Below are 16,455 nucleotides of genomic sequence, written 5' to 3'. Positions count from 1 at the left end.
TGCATATGTGCCTGACAGACAGTGTAAATAAGGAGGAGAAGATCTTAAAGTCTGTTCTTTCCAAATGTGAACATAATTCCCAATGACACTGATGTGTATTGACAGCATTGTTATAGAATTAAACAGAAAAAATATCCTATATGCATTCTGGTATTGGAGTAATTTTCAATATTTCCTGAGCTTCACAGGTCTGTAGTACCTATTGTGTGCAGATGAACTGACCCCAGACCACCTTCAATCATGTTAAAATTAAATTAAGGAATTGCAAAGACAATTGATTCTATACCTTCCGGCTTGTCTCCCACCTTACTTAGAAATTCAGTATCACCTTATAATTTATAAGTTGGACATACAATACTTGGAGCATTGGGTCTCACTGCATGTAAATATGTTCAGAAATGCCTAAAAATTGAAGTCTTCATTGACTTTGTCAACCTGTCAAGCTACCATTCTTCCAAAGCTTGGTTGGTATATTCTAGAGATAACAAAAAGGAGAAGGTGTAATAAAGTGCACACCCTCCTGAAGTCAAATAACTTAAAGCAAATAACAGTTTTCAAAGCCAAGCAGAACAGTCTCAGTTGTTTTACTGGAGATTCGGACATTAAAAACAATCATGTTTTGGCAGAAGAATGGAGAGATTTTTCTGTTATTTAGATGATAGCTGCGCTTTTCTGACTTTCTGTGTATTTCAAGCAGACTTTGCCTGTAGCAATTTGCCAGATGGAGACACCTGTAAAATTCCTCATGCAACTCCGTTTCAAATATTTCAAGTTAGAAAATGAAAACAATAAAGGGAAGGAGTTGCTTTATCACTTCGGTGATATTCCAGTCATGTTGCTGATCTGAGAATGGCTAAAGTGCTAATAAAAGAAGCAGAAATGGACTGTGTGGATTTCTTTCCTCACATATTCTGATTAGTTGTGGGCCTTGTATCTAATAATTTTGCTGTTGGCTTTTTTTTTTTTTTAACATTACATTAAAAATGGATAGAGTTGTTGTTATTGAAGGAGTTCTTTCAGGAGGCAGCAGGGATCTTTGTGCAGGCATATGTAGTGTATAGTCTCTCAGGGAAACAGGCATTGCTCATGGTCTGGGAAAATACCCTTTCTTCTCTATCAGAAGCAGACTTTTATAAAAGTCTATTAAAAAAATAACAGTAGGCCTGATGCTTCTCTTATTTGGTCAATCTTGTGTCAGTGGTAATCAAGAAACTGGGAAGTTTTTCTGGTCTCATCTGTGCTGCAAAAAGTAGCAAGTAGAACTTCCATTTGTATGTGTAGATTTAGTGTTGGCAAACACATTCTCTTAAGGTGATTGTTTTAATTTTTTTTTTGCATGTCTGCTGATAAATAATGGAAAGTATTTGCTAGTGTTTTGTTCCATGTCTTTATTGTGCTTGTTAAAATAATAGATATGTAAAGTAGAAGGTAAGAAGGCAAATCTTACCTTTACAGCTGGGTGGGCATGGAGACATTATGTCCTTTGCAGAAGGAGATGGTGCAGGTGCTTCTCAGCCTACCCTGCTGTCTCTTTTAACATCATCATGGGAGCTGTGAAAGTCTTGAAAAATTAAAATGAACAAACAAGTAGTGTTTTCAAAAATTTCAGCTTGACCTAGATGCACTGTGGTGCTGAGATCGCAGTGGTGCGGGGCAGGGGGGCTCTGGGGAGCAAACGCACAGGTTCCAGGTGGTTCCAGGTGCAGGGATTGGCTGTGCCCTGAGCTGGAGCCCCACGCTGGCCCGGGTGAGGCAGCCTGGTCCCCACGGGCTCGGTGCCCTGTGCTGCCGCAGCCTGACGTGCAGGGTGCCTCAGGACACATCTGCTGGCAGCTCCCTCCTGGTACGGGAGGTGGAGGAGTTCAGCTGCCTTCGTGCTGCAGTGACAAAATGAAGCTCGCTGTGCTGTTTCTAAAACTGAATCAACTTAAAAGACAAAGGCAAAGTGTGCTGTTTTCCCTTCATTGACAAAAATCAAGGTGTGATCGCGCGTACTCGGCTGCCTGTTGGTCAATAGAGAAGCTTAACAGCAGCTCTAAATGTGTCACAATGAAATGTAGGGTCCAATTGTATGAGTGCATGCTGAATACCATAATGGGAGCTGCATGCACAAGGCAAGGTCTCTGTGTGTGACTTCCGAAATTACTGCATTACTGCAGCCCCTCTCTGGAACTGCTGCAGTCCCTCTTGTTGTTGTTGACAATTATACCATTATAATTGGCCTACTAAAGCTGTATGCATATATTCTGTAAATTAGACATGATAGAATGCAATACACCCAAGCATTTGCCAGTTAAAAATAGTTAAAAAATGATTATAGTTAAAAAATGATTAAATTTGACACAAATCGTGCCAACCAGATATTCACCTGACCTAGAAATAACATGAGATTTGGTTGTACAGTGTGTCTGAGGATCTCAAATACCAGAATTAGGCCTCTAGAAATTAATGTTTCCCAACCTTATTTGATACTGGGGAGCTGGATCTGTGCAAATGAGCTCATAGATCTGAAGGACATTTCAGATGAGCTTTGCCATGAAAAGTCAAAACTCTCGGCTTCCAGTTCTGAGCATTAACAGCACGGCTATCCTTCTCCCAGCAGCAGTGTTAACTTTCTCATTCAGAATAATAATTCAATATCAGCAGTTGAGAAAATGCAGTGGAATTGGATTCAGACACTGTAAAAAATTGGCAATATCAGTGGCACAAAGAATTGTCATAGAATCAGGAGCTGCTGAGAACATGAGATAGTTGCTCAAAATGTTTCTACGTAGATGTTACCATTTTCTTCCTTTTCTTTCCAAAAATTCCTGGAATGAACTAGTAAATTACTGGGCAAAACATATATGGCTTTTATTGGTGAGGGCACTGTGTGCAGTGTTAGAAGGTGAAAATCAAACGTGTGGAAACTGAACTGTGACCTCAATTCACAATGGCATTTAATCCATGTGCTCTTTGAAATAAGGTACTTAATTTTCTGAGACTAATATGGGGCACTGAAATCCAGAAATGTCATACTTTCATATGTAATATAATTTTAGCACTCAAGAACACTTCAAGCACTGGACTTTGTCCTTTCTTAGTTGATAGATGAACAATGGCTTAAATCTCTTGCTTTATCCTTGAAATAATGATGCATTTGTCTCACATTTTTGTTTTCTGGACTGATTCCCCAAGACTGCTCAAATTACTGTAGAAATAGCTGATAATATCTAATTTGGAATATGGTTTTTTTGGTGTTTATGGGTCAGTAGGACAAGGGATCTTTGAAAAGCCATTCTAATGATGTTATCGGCATCTGAACTTATTGTGATTTTTTTCTATTCAGTTAAAATGACAGATTTCTGGTGGTATGGCTGAGTGCAAATGAGATAGTTAAATGCAAAGAATTCCCTGCTAAACCACCCAACATAATTGATGTGCTGAGGATTTTTAAAAAGCCAGGAAAGAAGGTTTGTGCTGTCCTCATCCAGATTCTGAAATAGAGCTGGACGTAATGACATGCTAATAAAACAGGAGGGGGAAACTGGTGCACAGTGGTTGCAGCGTCAGCTTGTTGGCTCCCGATGCAATCATGGGAATGCTCCTTGAGCACAGTTAGAAATGACATGTTCAGTGTGAGGCCCCTTCCAGCTGAGATGAGCAGTGGGGCTGGAAGGGAAAAGAACAACATTACTTTTGTCTAGTTTTGAAGACTTTCTCCCTTTATGAATAGTGTTGTTGCATTATTTTTCTAGAGTGAGTGCCTTACAGTATCTATAGAAATAATTTTCTTCTCCTCCACAGCTGTTATTACTTTCTGTAACAATATTTCGTATGGCCAAAAGGGTTCATGTACTCCAAGTAAGTTTGTGGTCATCCCAGTTCTCTCATTTCCAGCTCTAGATGGAGAAATGAGAGAGCATGTAGGTCTCACTAGGGAAGTAATTTTAAAGTCTGATAACCTTTATTTGTTCATTTGTGTTGCTTGGCTTGGCTTAATGACAATATTTTGAAAAATACACATAAAACTTCAGGCCTTGGCAAGCAAATATCATATTTCATATGTAAGGTTTAAGTTAAAGTTAACCTTGAGTTAAGTGTTGCATATTGAATTAGAGGTAAAAAATTTTATATACTTCTTTCACATCAGAAAGATCAGTCCTGTAAACTAGAAGATGATTCCTGAAATGACAGTGAAAGGAGAATCTACCAGCACTGTCCAAACAAGCCTTTCCATATTTTCATTGAAATGGCTTTTCTTTTAAAAAACAAGCAAAAGTAATATCTTTTCCACCCCCATCTGTAATATAGACAGATACATAGACACATGAAGAACAGCTGAAACAGGGACATAAAATTATGTGTATATGGGAATAGTAACAATTTTAAAATTATTCAGGGGTTTTGTGGCTTGACTGTGTTTTCTTTTTAGGTTTTCAATTTTATATAACAACTGAAATTAAATTTTGAGAATCAATTAAGTAATAAAATTTCTCTTATTGCTATTTGAAAGTGTAATGCATGTGCTGCTGTGCACTGCCATCTCCTGAAAGGAACACTGCAATCTTTATTATATCTTAAAAAGCTTTCTGTGTAGGGAAGTTAGGTACTTTAATGAATAAGGCCTGAGTTTCTAAAGGAAAAGAACTGAATTCATGCTTGGATGCTGTGACACGAACTTTGTTTAGAACTTTTTTTTGGAAATTCAACTATTTATCTATGTGTTTTACTTATGGAGATACTCCTACACTAGAACATGTGTGATGTTGTTTCTGTGAGGTAGTTTCTTTAAAATGTCAGATACAGTGTCTGTGATAGGAGAAATTTTGAAATTTCTGAAATATGGAACCAAAAATTTTCTGAAATATGGAGCCATAGAAACATAAGCAGAGGTCAGAGCAAAAGTGGAGGCGTTGTACTCAAGTGAGAAAGAGCAGCATTTGTGAAAACAGCATGGAGTTTGATCTAACCCAGTCCCTTATTCATTTGGGTGCTGCCAGAGGTATGGTTTCTTGCAGGCTGAGAAACTGGAAAAAAGCATAGGAGTTTATTAGGAATACCTGTGTGTGTGAAAGAAGGACAAGACTGTAAAGAAGGTTTGCCTGTTGAGAACCTGGATGGTTTCACCAGTCCAGGATTATCTTGGCAGCAGCCCTCAGCTGCCCAGTGGAAGGGCTAAGGTGCCAAAGGGGCGTTTTATGATGGCACGTAGAAAAGAAACCTAGTTACCTGGGACTTTGCTCTATCCTCTACTCAATAAATGACCTGGGTGTTTTTGGGGACCAAGCCAGGCTTAACATGATATTTCCCATCTGTTGAGTAAGAGTCTGTACTTCATAGTGTTGGCTGGAAGATCTTTGTTTTGCCACGCTGTTCTGCAACACAGTCAACATCTGCCCTGTGTGCGCATGAAATCTGTGTATGTTCACTTTACAGTATAGCATTTGTGGCAGAGTTACTCTCCAGGGATAGAATTTGACTAATTACTATAATTATTTTCTAATTCTTTTTTCCCCCCTTAATTTTACCCTTGGTACTAAGTAGCCATGTAGAAGCATTCCTTCGAGTATTTGCAGGGCTGTGTCATTATTATCAGTATGCATGTATTCCCCAAGTGAAGCCTGTGTGGGTATGGTTTCAGTTCCATGAGGCAAGAAACATGTTTGAAGATGTGTCTTAGACAGTTTTTTGTCCCCTTAAATGCTGCATGTATCCACAAATAGCTTCTTTGTGGAGAAGACAGGGTTTGTAACATTTTGCATACCGAACGTGTTCTTGGCCTTGTGTAGCTTTGCTTTATGGAGTTAAATAAAACTAGGGAAATTGGAATGGGGGCAAGGGGAAAAATGGATGTTTTCAACTGAGATTTGCACAGAGATGACAGGTGAATGAGGTGGAGAGGTAAAGAACAGCTGTTCCAGATGGTAGGAGCTTCAGGAGGGAAAATGCTGGAGTCAAAGCGGTCAGACTGTAGGAAGAGATGGTGCTCATGAAGGATGAGTGGTGCTGGCAGCGAGATGAGTGTCAGAGGTCAGTGGGAAAAACACAGCAAACACTGTGTATGAAGTTTATTTGTCTTCAAGTAGCCATTTCCTCTAAATGAATAGTTTTCAGTTCTTTCCAGTTCTGATTGCAGGTGCTTACCTGCAGCCTTCAGTGATCAGCATTTTCTCTTGTCTTTGTTTGCCTTGACACATTTGCTGCCTTAGCTGAGTTCTGTACTGACAACAGACACTCAAGAATAAATAAATACAGTTTTCAAAAGTCTGCTTTTAAAGCAGCCCTTCTGCGCCTGTAATCTACTGCCTGAGATTGAAAGCTGTAAAGGTGCTTGAAAATCCAATAGCCTTGATTTTAGGGTTTCAAACAATATAGCATTTGTCATAGGACTTTCTGAGCCATCTCTGGATAAATAGTTAATACAAAAAGCAAGTGTAAAATGATAGGAAATCAGTGATGCTAAAATGGATGCTACAGTTTAAAGAAAAAAAAAAGTTTAAAACCTCTGGATTAATTTTAGAGTTCTTTTTCAATATACCTGAAGAATTGGCTAAATGAGAGTTGGGCACTCTGACTCTGCGAGCTCCTCTTGAGTTTGTTGGTTGCCTGTTTATAGCGTTCTGCTGAAATGTTTTTGAAGAAATAGGCAGAACATTCACTTTCTGTGAGATTTATATAGGCAGTACTTATTTTAATTAACCATTTAAATTCAACTTATCGACTTCAAGATTCTGACAATTAGCTGGAATTGTTTTTTTGCAAATCCTAGAGGTATTACACTTGAAATAATTTATATTGGCTCCTGACCTGTCCATTGATTGTGGGTGTCAATTCTACCTCCTTTTCCCAGTGGTGCTACTTTTTTAGGCTTATTCTCTGTTTGAACTTGCTATTTTTTAATCATCAGTAGACATGATGGTAAATGTAGATCCTAGCCCACTGCAGTCATTCAATATATTAAGTGGCACCTTTGGAAGAAACTCAATTCTCGTTTCAGAGCCATGTTCTTATGCAGATCATTTGCTTTGTGCCTAGCTAGTTTTCCCCAATATTTCTGACTGGCATCAATGCTTCCTTTCAATATACGTCTTAAATGATGTCAGAATGTAAAAAAATTCTGTATATTGTGAAACAACTTCTGGGCTCTGTATAGAGAGAAACTTCTTTTAAAGATGAGGAAGAGATGATGTTCTAGCAAAGAAGAGTCTTAAGTGCTTATGATTAATGCTTTGGGATACTGCAGATGAAAGGTGCAATGTGATTTTTGTTCTTTCTTTCCTCCACAGGGGCAATTTTTGATGAATCTGCCAAAAAAGATGAGGAAGTTTTTCGAATGGCAGTAGCTGATCTCAACCAGAATGACGAAATCTTACAAACAGAGAAAATCACATGTTCAGTGACATTTGTGGATGGCAACAATCCTTTCCAGGCAGTTCAAGAAGGTAGGACAGCTAGAAAGATTTCCTCTTGTTGTTTCTTCTGTGACATGCAAAATATTACCTTGATAGTCTCCCATCCTTATGGGAATTTGTTGTTTTTGTTGACTTCTTTTTATACGAAATATCAAATAGTGTATTTAATTTTGCTGCTTTGGTTTCTGTTGGTCCTAGTGACTTATAGCTATAAAGTAAGCTTTTATCCATTTTCTGTGTATAGGTTGTTGAAATGTGATGAAGAAGTCAGACACACTTTGCCTACTCCTTTCCCCTTTTCCAGGCTGTTTGGAAGTTACTGTCAAAATGATGACTATTTCCTACTATTTTTGGTTTAATTTTGTGCAGCTAATGAAAATTTGTTGGGAAACAAAGGTTGTTGCATGGATAACCTTTTCATCCCACCCACCTGAGAAGGTTACCTGTTTTAAAGAGGGGAGTTAACCTGAAGATTCAGAAAGTTGCCTGAGCCCAATACATGATGCTGTTCTCAGCCTGTCCTCTGTGTCATTCCACAATTACTGGACAAGGGGTGACGACATTGCTTTAGGCTCCTGTGATAGTGGCAGGATGATAAGAGAAAATGATATTTGAAACCCCTCTGAGCTGGATTAGTAAATCACTGGTGTGACTGAGCAGTTCTCTGGAAAGACCGCTGGTACAAGGCGTCAGAAATATGGATTCAAATTTGGGGTTTAAGCTTTTGTTATTTCTTTGCTGTTCTGGAACAGTAACTTCTCTCTGAGATGCCAAAGTTATTTATTTCAGTTATATTACTAAACTTTTCTTAACAACAAAACTAAATTTTGATGATTTTCTAGCTCTGTATAGACACTTGATTTAAGGGAAATATGCAATTAGTTGTTCCAATATTTGTGAAATCAAAGGTTTGGCATCAATGGATTATTGTCAAGGCAATGCTAATGAAAAAGTCTTTAATACTTATTTTGGTTTTTTTTACCAATGACGTTCTTAATTTTTGAGAATTTAATGATTTAGTATTTTTTGTGCTGTTAAATTTTGCAAGTAGATAGATCTGTGTAATGAGAAGCATTGCAGTCTCTGCTTGATATGGCTGAAGCAGTAAAAGACATGATTTTGAGAGTATTCCAATTAGAATCAATTTCGTCTCTTTCAATCTGAAAAGGATAACACAGAAACTGGAACTACTGGATACTTTTAGAATTCAGAGGGGAAAATGACTGAACTCAGCCTTTTTAAGATGGCTTCTACATTGTTGGTATTTGAGCTTTTTTTTTTTAAATCTGGGATGGCTAATGCTAGCTGATGCTCTGTGCTTAGCATTAATTAACTCTGAAACTTAGTTATCTATTTCTTGTATCGTTGTGGTGGAGTAGTTACAAACTATTATACAAAATTATGTTTTAAGTATCTTATTTGTGACTTACAGAAACTAGGAATGCCTAGTAAAGTAGAACTATCAAAGGAGTTAATAATCCAGTATTTCAATAGTCAGTTATTATTTTATGCAAAAGTTGTGTTTGTTCTTGTTGAAAGTGTAGTCAACATCTGAAATGTGGATGGAGCAGATTTGACATAAATTTCATTATCATCTGGTGGGGGAGTGAAAGGTCTGCTATGGTATTGATGAGTTCAATATTTTCCAGTAAAAACTATTTCTTGTAAATGCATGGTCAAATACAGCTACATGCCTAGGAAATAGCATATTCCCTATTTTTTAAGAGCCCCTGTATTTTTTTTGTTCTTCACTTGGATTATTCCAAAGGTTTTAATCTTTGTCATGTATGTATTGATGACGTTTTGCTTGTAAAAATATTTTACCACAGCCAATATGTTTTGTTTTAACTGAGCACAGGCAGAAGCTCCAGTGTAATAATTCAATTACTTTGCACCAGCTTCTTGCCTGCCTTCTTTTCTCTGTATCTCTATATCACTCATCCCCTGTTCTTAATTGTGTTTCTTATACATGTTAGTAGCAGTGAAGGGGGACCGCTCTAACTTTTGCCACATATTGGCAAAAGTGGCATATTGACATGGTTTATAACTGGGACAAATGCTTAGCATAAATGCATTGAACTAAACACCAGGAAAAAAGTGTTCATTTAAACATTCAGGCTGTTCTGGTCTTTTATTTGTAAAAGAAATACTAGAACAAGACCAGATCTCATATTTTTCAGTGTGTGACGTTCAGTATTCTCAAACTTGCCTTCTTCATGCAAGCATGTCCCTTTCCTTGGAATCATAACGCCACTGAGTCTGAGGTCTGTGGCCTCTCCTATCAAGCACAGCCTAAATGCTCAAAAAATATACTATTCCTTTAATTTACTATTTGCTTGTTTTAATTATTTTTATATAAACTGCTTGAAGTTTGCTTTGTTTTACGCCGTAATATATGGAGTTTTTTAAAGTTTTGGGATTTTTCTCATTGTATAAACTACAGAAGAGCCTTTAAAATGCCCAACTTTTAATGCTTGGTAAAATGCTTATTTAAAGCATTAGATTAATAATAATAGCTTAAAATTGGTCTAAAATTGGTCTAAATTTGTCTTTTGACTGCCCTTTTCAGTCAATAGAGAAGGATAAAGAATTTGCCTAGGACTGTGAATTTCAGAAATCCAACAAGTCATGAGCAAAGACGTTATGAAACAAGACATTAGGTACAGAGTTATTTTCATAATGATGCAGTAATGGACAACCTGCATAAAATCTTTTATTTAACTTTATTATTGAGATTGGCAAGTAACTCCCAAACAATGTAAACAGGAATACTCAGACACTTCATAATGATTTTGGGATGTAAAGATAAATAATTTGAGAGGATTGCCAGCTGTGGAATACTGTGTTCTTCCCTCTGAATCTGTTTTTATAAATTATTACAGTGCCCTTAAATGTCTTCCACTTGTACCTTAAGGCATCTCTTTAACAGCTCTGATTGGGGGGGATGATACTACAGCAAAGCTGAGTGGTTTTATCCTGGAAGACCTGTGAATGACATGCCCCATAATATCACTGGAAGTGCCCTCAGGGATCATTTATGTTCTAGTGCACAGAAACAGGAGGTGAAGTTCTTTAAGTTAGGAAAATTAGTCTTCCCTTCTGTTGGCCACAGAAAGGGCCAGCAGCAAGTGTGCTTCATCCCATACCCTTGTGGAAGCTGCAGCCCAGTCACTGAGATTTGTTACAGTGATACCTGTGGAAATGTCCAACATGGCAAGTTGCTTCTCTCTTTCTTTCCTTCTTTCTTCAATAAAAAATGCTTCACAATATTTATGGTACTCTTCTGTGCGGTGTCTCAAAATGTTTGTGTGCTTGTGTGATTGAGAGAGGGAGAATATTGTGATTTGGCTTTTTTGTGCTGTGTCCATGTCGGGTACCACAAAGAAAAAGCAGAAACTTAAGTTTTCTTTGTGTATAGACATTAAAAAAAGTAGGGATAGTCAGGTGCTGTATGGCAGCTAGGCAGTGATTTGGCACTATGAAACAAGGAATTATGACCCAGATCCATACTGCTGCTAATAATATATATTAGTATAATCTTTACCTCCGTTCCAGTGAGACTCCAATTTACAGCAGTATTTAAATAGGGGTGGGACAGGCCTTCAAAAGGATTTGAGTTCTACATATACTTAAACTGTAGTTATTGTTTGTATACATATGAAAGACATACTTCTCTATTTCTTTTCAGTGAACTCTTTTTTCTTTCACTGGGAAACTTGGTTGAAATGAATACAACACTTATTTTCTCATTTGTCAGAAAATCACTCTATTCTCTTATCTTTCTCCTAATTTTATTATGCTGGTGCTTACTTCAATACACTAATAATTAAAGCTTTAATTTTATGGTTCAGAGCCTGCTGTTTACTCCAGTCCCTAATTTAAAATTAGTAGTACAACCATGCAGTATCTGAATGGCTGATGGAAAATGTGTGATGGCCTTTGCATTTTTGTGGCAGGGGAAGGGAGGTGGCTTTGGTAGCTTGGACCAGATGTAATGCTTTGGCTTGTGCTGATACATGTCCTTGAGCAGCACATTTCCTCAGCCTTCGTGCTGCCATTTCCACTTGCACACCAAGAGTTATGGAGCAAACTCTGCAGGAGTTTGCAGTGATTGAGGCATCCACAGCATCTGCAAAGTAGTCAGAGCTCAGCCAAAGATGTGTGTTGTCCTTGGAGATCCATTGGCAATGTTTTAACTTCATGGCAAACATTTTATTTTCATGTAGAGCTGGTGGGTTTTTTAATCTTACTCCTTTCTCCCAACTCTTTTCTTATCTTCTTTTGACGATATCATGTGTTACTTATCTTGAATGATAACTTTATAATAATCCAATGTTCTATAGGTTACCTGTAACACATGACAAATAGGTTTGACTGAAGCCGTTTGAAATTAACTTTGTTGAGCATGTTTTCCTATTGCAATCACATATGTGTGAGGCTTATTTTTCCTTTTTTTTCCTAACCCAACCTTTTTGTCATTCAGGGTAGTCACCAGAGTATGCTTACAGACACCAACTCAAGCCTTCGTAATGGCTTTTGAAAGCTTATAGTGATCAGTGAAGTAAATAAGGCAGTGAGTCATAACTAAATGGGATTCAGCTGTAGAGCAACAGAGGTTTGTAGGGCAGCAATGTGTATGAAGGTCACATGCAGGATTTTATTCAAGCAAAGTTTGATGGTCAGAAATTACAACCTGATGGATACATCTGCCTTGGCCTTTGGGACTTGATGAGTGTAATAAGATCGTCCTTTCCCATTTCTCTGATCACTATAAAAATCTGTTTAAATACACGGATTTCATGGACTGCTAAACTTTCTTTCACTTTGTGTCACTTCTTTTTTGATATTTCTCAGCCTTCCTTATGCTGTTTATTAACCAGTACATGTTTGATGAGATTAAACCTTTACAGGGTTCAACTTCTTCACTGCCCCTCTATTTCATTTCTGATATGCTTTTTTATTTCCTGATAGAATGGATTTTGATGTGAAAAGATATACTGAGGAGGAAGAGAACATCAAGTAGGATCTGAGCCAGAAAAACTCAAGGAAGAAGAGGAGGAGAAGCATTTCAATAATGATATAAAACTCTTTTGTAAAATCAGAAACGGTCAGAAGTGTTTGCAATTGCAAATTGCTTTTATCATGAGCACTTCAGATAATACGATAGGAGATTTTTTGAATTACCTGTCCTCTGTGCTTTCTCATAATGTACCAGAAGTTGCAGCACTTCTCTTTGTTCAAGAGGTGTTGGGTCAGGAGCCTTCTCCCTTAGTTCTCATTTAAGTCTTCCTAACCCCACAAAATCAGATCTGTAATCTGCATAAATGGACCATGGGAGTCCAAGTGCTGACAGCTTAAGAAACAAGATCTTGATACACTGGTTTATAACAGCCTGACAGTTGGGAAGGCAGTGGTTGCATAGGAAAATATTAGGGAGGAGTGAGCACTGATGGAAGTAGAAAAGGGACACGTAGTGGAGGTTTTGTTTAGGATGAGTAGGATGCACATTTAACACATTTTCAGCAACTATTTCACAGATCTTGTGATCCTCCTTTGCCTGGAAGTAATCTACTCAGAACATATTGGAGGCTGTAAAAAGGAGGTCAGATTTATTCTCAAAAAGGCCTCACAGTGGTACAGCTGATGCAGTAATTGTAAGACTTCCATCACTTAGCAGCCTCTGGGTTTTGAGCCCCAATGTTTTCTAGTTGCAAATTCTTTCTGTAATAATGTTTTCTTCTATTGTAAGACTGCTTCCATTATCTTTGTTTCCAGTTTGAAAGCAAACTCTGACAGCTGTAGACTGCACTATACTTTCAGAAACTAGAAGATGAAAATAATTTCTGCTCAGCTCAAAAAATGCCCCCAAATCCACATAAAAAAAGAGAAATTAAAAAAAAAAACCTCAGCCTGTCAGGAATGGCTTTTTCCAGGCTAGTTTATACAAAGTGAGCAATTAAGCTATAGGTATTGTGGTGATTGAAGAGCCTTCTCTGCAGTAGGCTTTCCAAATTGCTGAGCCCAAGAGGGGAGGCAAGAGCCTTATTCCAGGCTAGGGAAGATCCTGGCATCCTTTAGGTACTGTTACCCACTTTGTCTCCCAGAGCACCTAAGCCCTGCTGGATGCACACTTTAGGGATGCTGCATGTTTGTTGTGGTTTAAGGAAAGAATGCTAGTGTTTCTATGGAAACCATTTTTCTTCAGGTGGGCAGGAGACCTGGTAACATCCCTTGTTACACTTGGCTGCACTGCTGCATTCAAACGCAGCGCTGTGACTGAAGGTGTTGGTGTGAGGTGTTTGTGAAGCACCAAGGACTTTGGTGCTTCAGAGTTTGCATTACCCACCACTACCTCTCAGGAGTGTTTCCCCCCCACCTTCCCCTGCTTTCTCATGACTTGAAAACAGCAGGAGTGATTTTCCTAACGCTGATGCCATTTGCCATTTTCAGCTGCCAAATTTGGCTTGACTTAATTTTTATGGCAGATTTTGACATTTTTTTATCAGAGCTTCCACTTTCAAGTGACAGGCAGGAATTTTAATAGGCTTGAAAGAATTACTTTCCCAGACTGTTGCTTGAAAAGCATGTGACTGTGAGACTATTAACCTTTAACCCTTTTTAGAAAGGTGGATCAAATAAATTAATAAATACCCCCTCGACAAGTGCGATGCCTTTTGATGGCAAGGTGCAGAGCGATTTTATCACATTACTGTAGGAGAAGCTGGACAGGCTGCTATTCTGCAGTACTTACACTTTAAATCTAGATGGGATCATTTTTGATTTTGCAATAGACATGTTTCCATTTGCAGTTCACAAGTGCCCAAAATGTGTTTTCATACATTAAGCACGGAGCTTCAGTCTGCTGTGTTAATGTACCCTGACACACTGCTAGGGGTTTACTTTTAAGAGAGCTATGCAGATTGTGATGTGATTAAACAATATCAGTAGTATGTTTAAACGTTTAAACCCACTGTGCCTGGAGGTTTTTGGGGTATTTTTACAAACAGAAGCATAGAGACAACGTAAATGAGAGATGCTTCATCTTCCTAGATGCCAATTATTTAACCAGCACCCTGAGCTATCAGTCCCCTAAAGTAATCTCCTTAAATAAGCAACGGACACACTATCTGGATTTCCTTCTCATCTTTTTTGTGAAGCAATGTCCACTAAAATCACTGGAGCAGTCAATCATCTCTGTCCAACCAGACATGTATATTCCCAGACAGGCCTCACAGCCTGCAAGCTTGCAGCAGGTTGTGGCTACTACCGAACAATGAACTGCCGCATTCAGCTGCTTTCTGCTGTACGGAGTCCTCCTGAGTCCTCTCATAATCTCAACTGGAGATTTTGCTTTTGTTTCTCCTGGCTAAATTCTACGAATTAAGTGAAAGTCATCCGGTCCTTGTTTCACCATACAAATAGGGATCCAATTCCTTAGAGATCTATATTTGCTGCATCTATGTATTTCAGTACTTGTCTAAAAGTCAGTAGAGTTAATGCATTTCAATTAATTTCTTAATTTAATTCTCCCCTTTGAGCCTTCCTTGCACTTTTTAATTCTCAAAAATATTTTTTCATCTGCAAGCTGATTTTGTTATACCCTGTCAGCTCTTTGGTCACTGTATTCTTAGTAAGTAGACCAGTCTGTATTTGAGACAATTGGGTATTTGTGTGCTTCAAATTAATTTAAACATACTTCTCTCTCTCTCTCTCTCTCTCTCTCTCTCTGTGTATAACCAGAGACAAAGTGTACTTTATGGAGGACAGTGGTGTTTTAAAATCTAATTTTGGTAATGAGGAAATGAGCCATGACAACTCTGGAGGTGAAGCCTGAAGTGAATTATGGAGGTCATTCTCTTAGATGGGAAAATTAATTATATTTTAGCTTCATTCCCTGTTACTTAGACCTATTGTATTGTGAACTACCAAGTAATTTTGACTAAATATCAATTAATGAAAAATTATCTGGGCAAAACAATGCAGTTATAAGGACAGATGTAGAAACTAGGAACAGTTTTATTAAAACACTAATCATATTGGAAAACCACAACGTAACCTTTTGTGGTTTTTTTTTTTTTTGAAAGAATGGGTGCTGTAGGATTTTAATGCTCATTCGTTTCGGCCATCATTGGACCTTTAGCTCCTGTGATTACAGGCTCTTCTGAAACTTGTTTTTCTCCTTAAAATCCAATCTTTTCAAGTTCTTCATTGCATAGTCTGAAAGAACAGTGAAGTGAGCCAAGCCACTCTGAAGGATTCCACACTAAGAGCAGCACTTGCAGAGGACAAATGAAACAGGTAGTGTTGATGGTAGTTAAAAAGCATTTACTCTGAGCCTGGAATAGAAATGGGAGTCTTGCAGAGCCTTTCGTGTTCTGTTGACACACGAGTGGGAGTTTGGGCTTGGAATCTTTATGTAAGAGTATAAAGAATTAACACATGGGGCTTAACTTGATGTGGAAATTAAGCACCTGCTTAAAGGCTTTCCTGAGCAGGGATATACTTAAGCAATCCCAAATCAGTGACTTAATTTTCTTTGGCAGCTGGTATTCGTTATTTTGTTTACTTTAAGGGCTTATTTTCTCCATGAACTTGTAGATCTTTGCAGCATTTTCACATCCTGCACCTCTGGTTGTCCAAATGTGCCAGGTGGCTGTAGCTCCTCTGGTATTGCTGAAAGCAGAAAATATGGCTGCAGGTCATGGCTGTGCCTTGTGACATCTGGAAAAAAGTTTGGAATGACAATGAATCTTCCAGAGTGCCAGGCCACAAAGCACAGCTAAATAAGTAAAAGCTTGCAGAAATTTGTCTTCTGGCACTATGTTTCACAACAAGAGCATTATGATGTACAGGGCTTGATCGTCAGAGTAGCAGAGAGCTGTACTCAGAAATTGCAGTTTCATGTTACAGGTAAACAATTTATGTTCCTCCCATCCCTTTGTGACCTGGTGCAGGAGAGGAAGCCAGCAAGAAGCTACTTTGTTTTTCAGAAATATTATGTGTCTTTAGTAGCAAGCTGTGGCTCAGCGGCAAGCCCTGCGATAGCCAGCCCTTGCTAAGG

At 38.2% G+C, this 16,455-nt stretch overlaps 1 protein-coding gene across 4 annotated transcripts in view; it reads left to right on the top strand.

Moving 5' to 3' along the window:
- The window catches only part of GRID2 (glutamate ionotropic receptor delta type subunit 2), a 671,892-nt gene that overhangs the window by 129,749 nt on the left and 525,688 nt on the right, over positions 1–16,455 (top strand). For all 4 annotated transcript variants that reach the window (XR_008484345.1, XM_054295276.1, XM_054295268.1 and 1 more), the window contains exon 2: positions 7,269–7,424. Coding sequence is in view for 3 of the 4 variants with exons in the window: in XM_054295276.1 (XP_054151251.1) it covers positions 7,269–7,424 (156 nt within the window). In the remaining variant the exon portion in view is untranslated. The remainder of the gene's footprint in view (positions 1–7,268; positions 7,425–16,455) is intronic.

Source organism: Melozone crissalis, unplaced genomic scaffold (genome assembly GCF_028551555.1).
Source record: "Melozone crissalis strain CALT ecotype California unplaced genomic scaffold, PUWL_Pcris_2 ptg000006l_1, whole genome shotgun sequence".
NCBI classification, from domain to species: Eukaryota; Metazoa; Chordata; class Aves; order Passeriformes; family Passerellidae; genus Melozone; species Melozone crissalis.
Note: the sequence above shows the minus strand (reverse complement) of the source record. Positions and strands in the feature narration are given on the sequence as shown.